The sequence below is a fragment of the Astatotilapia calliptera genome, chromosome 23 (assembly GCF_900246225.1).
Source record: "Astatotilapia calliptera chromosome 23, fAstCal1.2, whole genome shotgun sequence".
Classification (NCBI taxonomy): Eukaryota; Metazoa; Chordata; class Actinopteri; order Cichliformes; family Cichlidae; genus Astatotilapia; species Astatotilapia calliptera.
This window is the reverse complement of record NC_039323.1, coordinates 32,436,437-32,447,995: the sequence shown is the minus strand read 5'-3', so window position 1 is coordinate 32,447,995 and position 11,559 is coordinate 32,436,437. Positions and strand designations below refer to the sequence as shown.

The 11,559-nt window shown below is 39.8% G+C and overlaps 1 protein-coding gene across 7 annotated transcripts in view; it reads right to left on the bottom strand.

Moving 5' to 3' along the window:
- The window catches only part of zranb3 (zinc finger, RAN-binding domain containing 3), a 135,633-nt gene that overhangs the window by 103,387 nt on the left and 20,687 nt on the right, over nt 1-11,559 (bottom strand). For all 7 annotated transcript variants that reach the window (XM_026158746.1, XM_026158745.1, XM_026158744.1 and 4 more), the window contains exons 5-7: nt 8,742-8,973; nt 3,926-4,011; nt 1,564-1,735 (exon numbers count right to left, since the gene is read on the bottom strand). In XM_026158746.1, coding sequence (XP_026014531.1) covers nt 1,564-1,735; nt 3,926-4,011; nt 8,742-8,973 — 490 coding nt within the window. The remainder of the gene's footprint in view (nt 1-1,563; nt 1,736-3,925; nt 4,012-8,741; nt 8,974-11,559) is intronic.

Sequence of the window (11,559 nt, the reverse complement as noted above, 5' to 3'; positions counted from 1 at the left end):
CATTTTGGACCAGGCAGGAGGAAGACCTCAGAGTGGATGCAGTGAAGGGGCGTATGCAGAGGGTTTGGTTAACAGAGGACAATAGCAGGGATAGGATGATATGGAGGCAGACGATCTGCTTTGGCAAGCCCTAAAGGGAGAAGGCAAGAGAAGAAGACGAAGAAGCTTCAACATCTGATATGTTGTTTTTGTGTTATTTCCAAATAAATACAGATTTTAGATGGATTTCAAATCAGGTGATTATGCTTTCATTTTATACAGCCTTCCAGCTTTTCTGAAAACAAACTGAATGATAGAAAATGTAACAAAAGCCTCTCAGTGGATGTTTCTGAGTGTGTGCTGCTGTGGGTGCTTCCAGTTGGAAACTAACTACTGGTAATCCTTGACCTCAGTGACCTATGCATAGAGCAGAGGAGACACACTAATTTGCGCACAAGCCGGGCCAAAGCCATATTGGCATTCACGTGTACATTCACATGGATCCAGTGCAGCGTGGGAGGCAGAAACCGCAACTACAACTTTGGGGAAGCTAAAAGAGATCCAAACACCTACACACAAAACATGACATTTACTCTACAAATACCCTGGTATCTTCTATATGATGGAGGAAAAATAGCAAGCACACAGAGACCTCATTGCTAAGCTTAGACTAACAGAGAGTTATTTAATCTTAAAGGAGTAACAGGCATTTTTCTCTGAGAAAGAAATAACCAGGTGACTGAACCAAGTGCAGCAGCACAGCTCCTCACAGTGAGGCCAAAGGAGACTGATTAACTGAGGAACTGTGCTTAATTATTAGTTAATCGGTTCATTGTTTGTCTATAAAATATCAGGAAATTGCACAAAGTGACCTCATCTACATGCTGGTTTTGTAAAACCATAAACTTGCAAATATTCCGTTTGCTATAATAAACACATGTGAAAATATTTGTTTTTATTCAGCAGAAATCTCTCACACTTTTTTCAGAGGTTTTCTCACATGACCCTCTTCGAGTTGGATTCGCCAAACTCGCTTCTGCTCTGCCGATTGTGGGCGAGTTTTATACAAAAGGATACAAGCAGACCTTGACACCGCAGAGCTCTGAAAACAGGACTGATTTAGCTTTGTCAGTAGCTGAAAGAATTAGATAACGTGAATGGAGCTGCCAGCGACGTGTTGCTGCGTGGTTACAGAAACAAAGACATAATGTTTGACATAAATTTATATTCTAAAAAAAACGTCCTTCAAAAGCAACGAGGTCCACGAGTCAGACGGGAGATGTCAAGACTTGCACTGAGCGTTCCAATGACTCAGAGGTGTTGAGAATTTTGAGAAGTTGTCACAATAGATCAATTAAATCAGAACATTTAAAATAAATAATAACTCCACTTTTAAAAAAATCTGGAAACTGTCCAACTTAACAGGCACTCTTTTTTCTTTTATCTTACAAAATAGAATGCACAGATTATTATCAGCTGACCAAACAACCAGTTCATGATTCATCTGTAGTCCAAATATACTACAGAAACTACACAAATACATATTACTTGTCTTCACATGTGACGTGCGTCACCCACGTCTACCTTTGCAGCTTCCTTGGGCAGGTCAAAGGGGATACGTTGGCGGATTTTGGGGGGCAGCTGAGTGAGCACATCAGCTTTGAGACGACGGATCATGATCTGACTCAGCCGCTGGTGCAGCTCCTCCAAGTTGGACGCCCCGCGACAGTCCCACTGCCTGCGAGGCCCAAAATACCTGTGAGAGAATAAATAAGTGATGAAGTTGTGCCTGCTAACTTTTTTATACACACACCTCTAACTGAGATGCACTTCCCAAGAAACCACACTTATTTACTTGCAGCAGTGCCTTGAAGGAATAGTTAAACAGTTAAACATTCCCACCTGGGAGCTGCCCAGCACTAGAACAGCCTTCCATCGTTTACTGTTAAGCAGCTCTGTTGGAGCAGTTGGGGAATCTTCTTTTTTGCCTTTTTGCTTAAGGGCACTTTGCAAAGCAGGAAACTATTTTGCCTAATGGCCACAGCAGCAGGTTTATTCCAAAACTCACGGGCAACTTTCACAATTCATCAGCCAAATGGACTTTTAGAATAGAACTGGCCCCCCACACAAAGGCTGGTTATCTGCCATATTGGCTGGAAGTGTGGACAAACTTAACAAGGCACTGCCAAAATTGGCTGTTTCACACTTCTCTGTTTAAAGCTGTAATTGGTGTAGGATGGGAAACTAACTCATTCTTTCTAAAATAATGTTTCCCCCTTGTGTGCAGATTTGAACCAGCATCTCTCCAGCTGCAGTGCTGTTTTTCCTTTCACCTCTGCTGCTGCCGTTTCCCACAGCAACCTCAACTTTATGTAAGAAACAAGAAGGGAAGATTGCACTCAGATGGCACCGCCTTGCACTCCTCTGAGTGTGCGTGAGAGAGTGCATACGTGTGACTTAGAAAGGCATTCCCCAGCCACACCAAGCGCTCTTAGACACAAAGCATTATATTTAATGGCGCCAAGCCATTCCCTGACCGAGCTGCTGACTTTGATGGACATCCAAAACAATGCATTTGATGTGTTTGTTCACACATGTAACCAATCATCACTGTAAACTGGCAGCCAGTTGGCATTTAGCGCTTGGCTTCAGTTGCAGTCTGGCTTTGACAACAAACCATCAACTCAGCAGCACCACCAATCCAGGCTCAGGTATAGGCCGGCTTATCCCAGCAGACACAATTAAATGGTAGGTGAGAAGGACTGAAACTGTGCTAATTCCACAGAACTGCAGATAAACAGTGAATGAGTACACTTCAATCTGGTGATAGTGGACTTAAATGCAGGCACAGTAAGATAGGTTCAAAAGGTGCGGATTCAATAACATCTGATTTGTGTCAATCAATTTTCATCAATGTACAGTTACCACCGTAAATGAGTTGTATGCCTCCACCATCAATCAGGTTGCACTTCATTTCTACACCTGTCCAAACTAAATAAAGCAAAGACTTTGATTTAAGGAATTTAATTAAAGATTTTTTAAAGATTAGTGCCACAAATTCAGTTTCTGACCCAACATAAAACGTGCTCACAATCGTCCCTTCTGTTCCTGAATAATAGTGTTGAATAATGGCCAAAGAAATGGTAGCCGTGAATATCACAAATTCACTGTGCACGTGGTTTAAATAGCACTACTTCACTATGCTATGCGTGTGAAATTTCCTGGCAGGTCACAAAAATGGTTAAAAAGGTCACAGAGACTTTTATGACCACCCATCTCCAAAACCTGATCAGCTCATCCTGTCTGAGTAAACGTCAAATTTGAAATATCCTTTTAAGGAGCTGCAGAGAGATCAAGACCCAAAACCCTGTACCTGAATAAGTTTTAATTTTTCTGTTGTACATATGTTTTCAGATACACCACACAACCTCAATTCTACAAAAGGTTAGAGATATGCTAACCCAACACCTGTGTGTCTCATTTTCACTGTGTGGTATGGAAGATGTGGCAGTTCTACTTAAATTGAACATAAATATAGCTTTCAGCGTCGCTAACGCTTCTATCCCTAGCTGTCGAGGCATAGAAATGTGCGTGATACCATGCGGAGTAATACTAGGTTAAAACAGGCAAATCAATACGACAATAATGCTTCCCAATTTCAATATTAAAATTGTTGTGGAGTGTATGCTGTGAAGAGAAAGCTAGGAGCTATCTATTTACTCTAGCTTCCTGTCTTTATGCTTGGCTAAGCTAACACTCTCCTAGCTCTAGGTACTATTAATATCATGTTCTTGGGTAATACTCTGGACGATATAAACAAAGTGCATTTGAATAACAAAAATGCTGACATAACACACAAATACAGTTATATAAAATGTAAACTAGCATTGCGGTTCATGTTAATAGGAACAACAATAAAATATGCAGAAATTTAGAAAAATGTCACCTGTAATGGGCATTGCAGTATTTTTTGGCATAGTCAGTCCAGGTTCCGAACCTCTTGGGATAAAGGGCGTCAATTTGCATGAATAGCTGTAAAATACACAGACAGGTAAGGAGCCTTAACTACAATTTTTAATAAAACCATGGATTAATTCATAGAAATATCTGTGAGAGTGTTTATGTCTGTATGGGGGAAAGAGATAGAGAACTGAAGCAAACTGAAGAGAGTGTGTGATATCTCACTGTCTGATTTCTGAACGAATCTCTTTATAACGCCAATGATCTTCTCATTGCTTGCATAGTTTACCTTATCATACAGTTTCTTTCTAACAATCTTTATCTTTTTATTTAAAGAAATGAAGCATAAAAATGGGGGTTTTAGTACAGCTACACTGATGTGACTATGGAATCTATAAAAGTAGATGTAACTGTTGTGATATTGGTTTTTGAAGTCTTGAGTTGAGCATTTGGCTTCTGATGTGTTGTTTTTTGTTTTTTTTAAACCAGATGTCAAAAGAGAAGGAGTGGATGTAGCTGAGAATCCAAGGGCACTGCATCCTAGCGACTTGCTTTATGCTCTATTTTCTCCTACATGGGACTATAATTTACGAAAATGAACACTGATGTTTTAAAGAAGACTTGAAACTAGTGATTGAGATTATACACTACTTAGGAAAATGCTAACGGAGATTATAAACAAAGAGAAAAGTAACATAGCTTTCCCATAGACTTCTAAAACCTCAGACTGTTTAGGAGCCAGTAGAACTGCCTCCTGCTGGCCATTACAAAGAATGCAAATGTAGGACACATCTGCACTGCCTTTACTTTTTAGACACAGATCCTGCATCCACTTCTTTTACATAGTCTATGAAAATGACCAGTAGCTTATGAAGAATAATGCTAGCTAGTGTTAACAAGCTCGACTGTAGTACTATTTAACTGACATTAGTAGTTAAGCAAGGTGACCAGCTGCCGGGTCTAACTTTTAACTCTTATAAAGAAAAGTAAAGCAAACAAAGTCCCCTGATTTAGCATGTATGTATCCTTGAAACTGCTGGCTGTTTTAGTTCCCACCTTTTCGCTTTTGCACAAAGTAGCATGAGCTTTTTTTAGCTTTAAACAGAGACCTTACCAGAGCTCATGATTAGTCTACTGTCATGAAGTACATCTTCTCTGTAGCTTACCCAAGGTCCTGCTGTCCTTCGCCTAGTTTACCAGCGCTGCGTTGTGCAACTGTGTGGTTATTTGTGTCAGCACCAATTAACCAGGTCAAACCGCTGTGCAGTCTAACAAGGTGAAGAAAATGAAACGGATTTGAAATTTTAAGGATGTGGACACAGTCGACTTACTCCAATTAAACAGCTCCTGGCATAAAGATTTTCAAAAGATCTTTGCTTTGCTTGATGTCGCAAGACAAAAGACAAGCTGCTGCTGTCTGTCTTCAGTGGACGTATGTGACTGCAGGTAAAGAGCGTGTTTATATCACAGGTTGCAACAAAGCTCACAGAATATTCACGTGATGTGTATGTGTAAGTGTGTGTGCAAACATCAAGGCTGCTGTTTGAATGCACACCATCCCTGTCAGTTTTCCAGTATATGCAGCAATTTCTCAAGTAATGACAGTTAATCGTCAGCAGCTACACTGACGAGCCTTATTCTAAATTCAGCACTTGTTCACCGGGAGCTTTGCATCCCCCCTCACGCCACTGATATAATAGGTGGGAGGAATGAGGGCACATCATGAACGGTGCAGCATGCCCTGAGCTGTGTGCTAACTCGATGTCAGAGCCACAGTGAGTAATGATGGCAGTGAGGAGACTGGCACAGAGGCAGGGACAGGGCTTATCAGGTTTATGCTGTGGATGATAAAATGTTATATTCAGTTTCAGATTCTAGTGGCAGGGAGAAGGAAGGAGAGATGATATCTAAAAACTAACCTCACCACTGCAGGCGGGCAATGGCAAAGACAGGATAGCATGTGTCACACACACACACGCCGAAGTCTATAACACACATGCGCGTGCACTTTTTCGATGATACACCTTCTCGAGATTACTTGCGAGTACTAACTTTACTTCGTTTTGGAATTAATTATCCGCCTGAATTTCATCAGTTAATTATCATGATCGGGTCTAGGCAATAATTAAGTTTCCCTCAAAGCAACGTGGCAGTTAGATGACAGTGCGAGCCAAGCAGAGTCCCGCATAAATAGTTTAGCATATATTAGTTTAGCATATATTAGTCAGGAGGTTGATTATTAGCTCACTGATAATGAAGCTTCTATATATGAACTGCTAAATATTTATATATGAAGCCTCTTTGATAGGAATTTATTAGAAATAATGTTGGTAATCTTTTATATTATTTCTTCAACACATCAAATGAAAAATAAGCAATGAATTGATTCTACTAACGTACGTGTGTGTGTGTGTGTGTGTGTGTGTGTGTGTGTGTGTGTGTGTGTGTGTGTGTGTGTGTGTGTGAATGCTGACATGTCACTCTTTGAACCACAGAGATCGACCTCTTTTGTTGTTCAAAATCTAATATCAGCATCAGTAAGCGAACATGTTCCTTCATTAGTGTAAACACACACACACACACACACACACACACACACACACACACACACACACACACACACACACTGTAATTGAGTCAAATGTGTATTAATCCACAGCTGAAAATAGTCCCCCGTGATACTAACATTTCTTTTCCTTTTAAAACATAAAAACACATATTTATTATGTTTTTAAAAACATACAATGTGGAGTAAGCAAGTCTTAGCAATAACAAGTCAATGTAACAAATTTGGGGACTTTAACTGATAATTACTAATAAAATATTAACTAAAAAAATACTAATATGATGCAATACATTATTTATGTTGAAGATGGAGCAGTTTGGGGTTTTTTTAAAGTTGGGTAGAGGTTTCAATTTCTGACCGTCTCCTGTTTGGTTTGAGGTGGGTGGGTGTGGCTCAGCTGGAACATAGTGATGTCAGAAATTAAACTGCACCAATAGGCAGAGACCAACACACACACTCCCAGCAAAGCAGATTATCTTTTTATTTTTTAAATTTGAACTGTATAAATAGTGTCTCTGAATGTTTAATATACTCTTCATCATTGATTTTTTTCAATTTTACAGACAGATGTTTTTCTGGGTCTTTAACCTCCTAGGACCTGGTGTCCACATATGTGGACATCACATTTTGGGACGTCTAGACCAAAATACTTAATTTTTCTCTACAAGGGCCTGATATGCACTCAAGAGGACATTATGCTGCCACTGTTCTATCAAAATTTGAAACAAATGTCCTCATATGTGGATCTCATCTTTCTCAAAAACAAAAATTAGGTTAAAAAAAAATCTGGTAATTCTTTGTTTTTACATTATTTAGGTCCCAATCAGCCCAAATAGCAAAGAAAAATTAAAAATGCATGCCATGAAAGAGCTCGGGTCTTAGGCGGTGCCTCTTCTTAGTTTCTCCACTGTGGTGTTATTTAACATATCCTTTACATAAATGTGCAGAGCACTTTGGAAACCTGTTTAGAAGAAAAGACCTTAATAAATAAAGTTGTAATGTTTTTAATATGCAGCACAGACATTCGGGTGGGGAAAAAAAACTTAAATAAGATACACCGCAGGTTACGAATAATTATGGGGCCTCTGTGTATGTGCGTGGGTGGGTGCGTGTGGTTGTGTGTGCACTGAAGGAAACAGCTATCACAATTAGGCTGTTCTGTACGGTGTGCTAAAACAAATTATTCTTAAATGTTGCACTGAAATTGCAAAAAGGAAGGAAAAAAGGGGTAAAATCTTTACAGAAGATGATGAGAATTAGCTAATAAACACATGAACTTTCATCAATTATTCATTAAGCCAACATCATGACTATTTAAGCAACACAAACACAGTAAAAGCTAAGAGTTACTCTGCTCCCGAAGCTGCAGAAGATGACTGGAAGAATTGTGGGAAGTTTAAAATGCCTAAACACACAGCTGTATCGGAGTACAGCGGGCACACGGTGTTTGTTATTGATACTGTATTGTCTCTTCACATTGAGACGGTGAAAGGATTTTCTATTCACGACGTCTTCTTCATCTTCCTTAGCTGCAGTGATGGAATATGGCTGTAATCTACAGCTTCAATATAACATATATAAAAAACGATATAATAAATCATTATGGAGAGGGGATTGGCTCAGCCGCTCTCCAAACACCATTGTCCTGTGAACAGCCCTTCTTATTGTCTTGAAATTCAATAGTCCCCCCCCTCCTCCTGTGCGTTTCTTTTTATTACTTGTCTCATTTATTGCGGTGCAGTGTCTCTTCATATCGGGCTTTGTAAATGAAGTTTTTGCAACAAAGGTTATTGAAATAAGACCACGGGATCCTGGAGGATAAGTGACGCCGGAGAGAGTTAATTGGCTTTTTGAATGTCGGATCCGAGCGTAGCCTGCTCTAGAGCAAGTTACCATGGCGATCTACCTGCGCTGCACAGTGGAGCACCTTTGTGAGCAGCTAGAGCTGAGCCCCGAGCTGGCCTGCTAATCTCTCCTCACAAGTGTGGGCTCAGGATTCCTTTATAAAAATCCATCTGTTCCAAATCTACCGAATGCAGCCTTCTCTATTTAGCCACACTGCTCCCTCCTCTTCAGCTCTGTGTTTAATTTTTCATTAAAAATTCAAAGCAGGGTTTGAAGGAACTTTGAATCTGCCGTGTCATTTGGTGAGAAAACAAAACAGCTTACTCCAGTTAAATTTGTATCCTTTCCCCCTGAGGCGTCATTAAATTACCATTTAATCAAGTTTTATTACCTCCTCAGGTCGACCCAGAGCAGGGGTACCGGTGAGCAGGATGGCGCGCTTGGCGCTCTGAATGAGAGGAACGAGAATCTTCGTCCGCGCTGCGTTCCTGGATTTGAGATAATGCGACTCGTCCACCACCACCACGGCAAACCTTTGCCCGCTCAGTGCCTCCACCAGGGGGCGTGCATCTGTGGTGAGTAGGCCATAGCCCAGGACCGTCACTTTACTGCTACCAATGCCACTGAAAGGATAACAGCATACACATAAAAGACCAATAAAAAGAGTCACTTCTTTTAATGGTTTTCGTTAAACCAGTAGTGTGAAACCAATACAATAATGGGAGACAGAGATAGCTAACAATAGCCAAAGTAAAACGGGTAAAACCAGTGAACTTTAGATTCAAAATGAATAATGTGTTTATTACAATGTGTATCTGTAAACTACCTATGATTGTGACACAAGAAACAAGAATATTATCAGGTTTCTATGGTTACAGTGAAACTAGTAACTCTGTGCTTGCTGTTTGTGCTTTTTCAATGATTGCTGTGTAACTGTTTTATTGACAATAAGCCTCATAAAAAGACCAAAACCAACAGTCTGTTATACCATCTCATTGCTTCGAAATAGCCCAGAATTTATCCTTTTTAAAAAATGTTTTTTATAAAAAAAGTTTATTTAAAGAAAATGCTCCAAAATCTTAGTAACTGACTTTTTGTATATGTGGAGGGGCTAAAGGCTAACTAACAACTGACTGTACATTGTAGCCTCTAAAAGCTAATGAAAGCTTTAGACGTTAAGCTTGGGCCACATGATCTAAATTGTATTTAGTTAAAGATTTCCTCAAGTAGCTTCAAATGAAAGAGCTACAAAGTAAGAGCCAAAGATACATTTAGCATTTATATTGGAGCGTCAAACATTTGAGGATTAGTATCCAAATATTTTACTTAAGTGTTATATATAAGATTGTGTCCAATTATTAGCACGACAGGTTTAAATCAAAGGTGTTGTAGCACCTGTCAAGAGTATTTCTGTATGGATTAGATATGATTTCTGAGCCTTCCTCTCAAACCTACTGCATCCATAAGTGAAAGTAATTCTACAATGAAAAATAACAGACACGTAGTTTTTTAAGGCTTTAAAGTTTTGCAACTGTTTAGCCACAATATAATGTGTGTAAAAAACACACGTGTCACTCATTGTTTTTAGCTGTATGGTACAAATAAAATATGATGTTTTTGACCTTGGGTACACCAACAGTACTTAGAGTATTAATTTATTTATCTAGTGCCAATTTATGGGTGATTTTCATGGAGTTTGTTGGCGATGAGTATATCACTGTAGCTTTTGAAGAAGCCCCCTTTAAAAGTAGTAAACGTGTAGTTTACAGCTTACAGTCAGGATTGTATACACACTCGACACCTGCTTAAATGTTCGGGTGTTATTGACTTGGCAACTGAGCCCTTAAGGTAAAGCAAACCAAGCTGTTTAAAAGAGCCTATGGACTTAAATACGTGTCAAGACACACACACACACACACACACACACACACACACACACACACACACACACACACACACACACACACACACACACACACACACACACACACACACACAAACCTTTCATCCGTCTCCTTTTTTATGGCTTCATAGCAATTTCTATATTTTTCAGCTATGGTATGTGCAGCTCTGACACGGGTACACAGGCACAGATAAACAAACAAACAAACACACAGGCGACATTCAGCTGCATGAAACTCAATAATGATCTCTGAGAAATCAAAAACATTTCCAGCATCTGTCAAGCTTTAATTCTTTGACTTCGCCACACACGCAGGCGCTCACAGACACACATTTCCAAGCTGAAATAAACCTAAGGTGCCATTCATGTTCTACAAAGGCACAAGTGAGTCAAAATACCGAGAGGAGGTGCTGCATAATTTTTTCTTGCCTCCTCGTTCAGTCATTAACACATCCAGTTCAAGGACACGTTTTCCCCAAAAGGCTTTCACAACCTCTTTGCACCTCATCTGTGATGCTGGGAGTGTCCCCCCCCCCCCCATCTAATCCAAGTCACAACTATAGAAAGTTTATGTCATTCAAAAATTAGAAAGAAAAAAAAACTAGGGGAAAGTTGAGAAGATGAAAAAGTAGATGTTTTCTAAGCTTATATGCAACATTAATCCACAATACAGAAACCTGAATCAGTGCAAACAAAATGAAGCACGTTCCAGCACCAGCATTTTTCCTTCCTGCGTGGGAAAAAATAAATAAATAAAATAAATTCAGCTCTTGTTCAATATCGCAGACGTCGCCTTGACATGATTTGTCTGTCAGTTCTGTCAAACATCGGCCCCTGCTGGCTCTTGACACCAGGGGACACTTTGAGATTAATTTATCGTGCCCAGCTTTGCCGTCTATCACGCTGCCTCCGCTTCACACAGTGTGACCGTGAACGTTCGCGCTTTTATTACGTCTTTTTAGAGTAAATGATTAGCAGAGGGCCGGAGAGAAGAAGTCGTAACAAGAGATGTTAGATGCTGCTGTGCAGCTTACTGTAAGGGCAACGACGCTTTAAATTCAAGTAATGGCTGCCGCCGTCCACTCGCACAATATTTTGCATGGATATTATGAGTACTGAAGAGACCCTGAGTGAGCTTCTACACAGGAAAACCAAAGTTATCGGTGGAAACATGATTAGTTTACCATTAAATGTATTAGCAGCAGACATTCTTTTTTTGGGGGGTTTGAAACCAGAGAATTGATAATAAATTATATTCTATAAAATCAAACTACAAGTGTTTCTTTTAGAGTTACTTACATGTGTT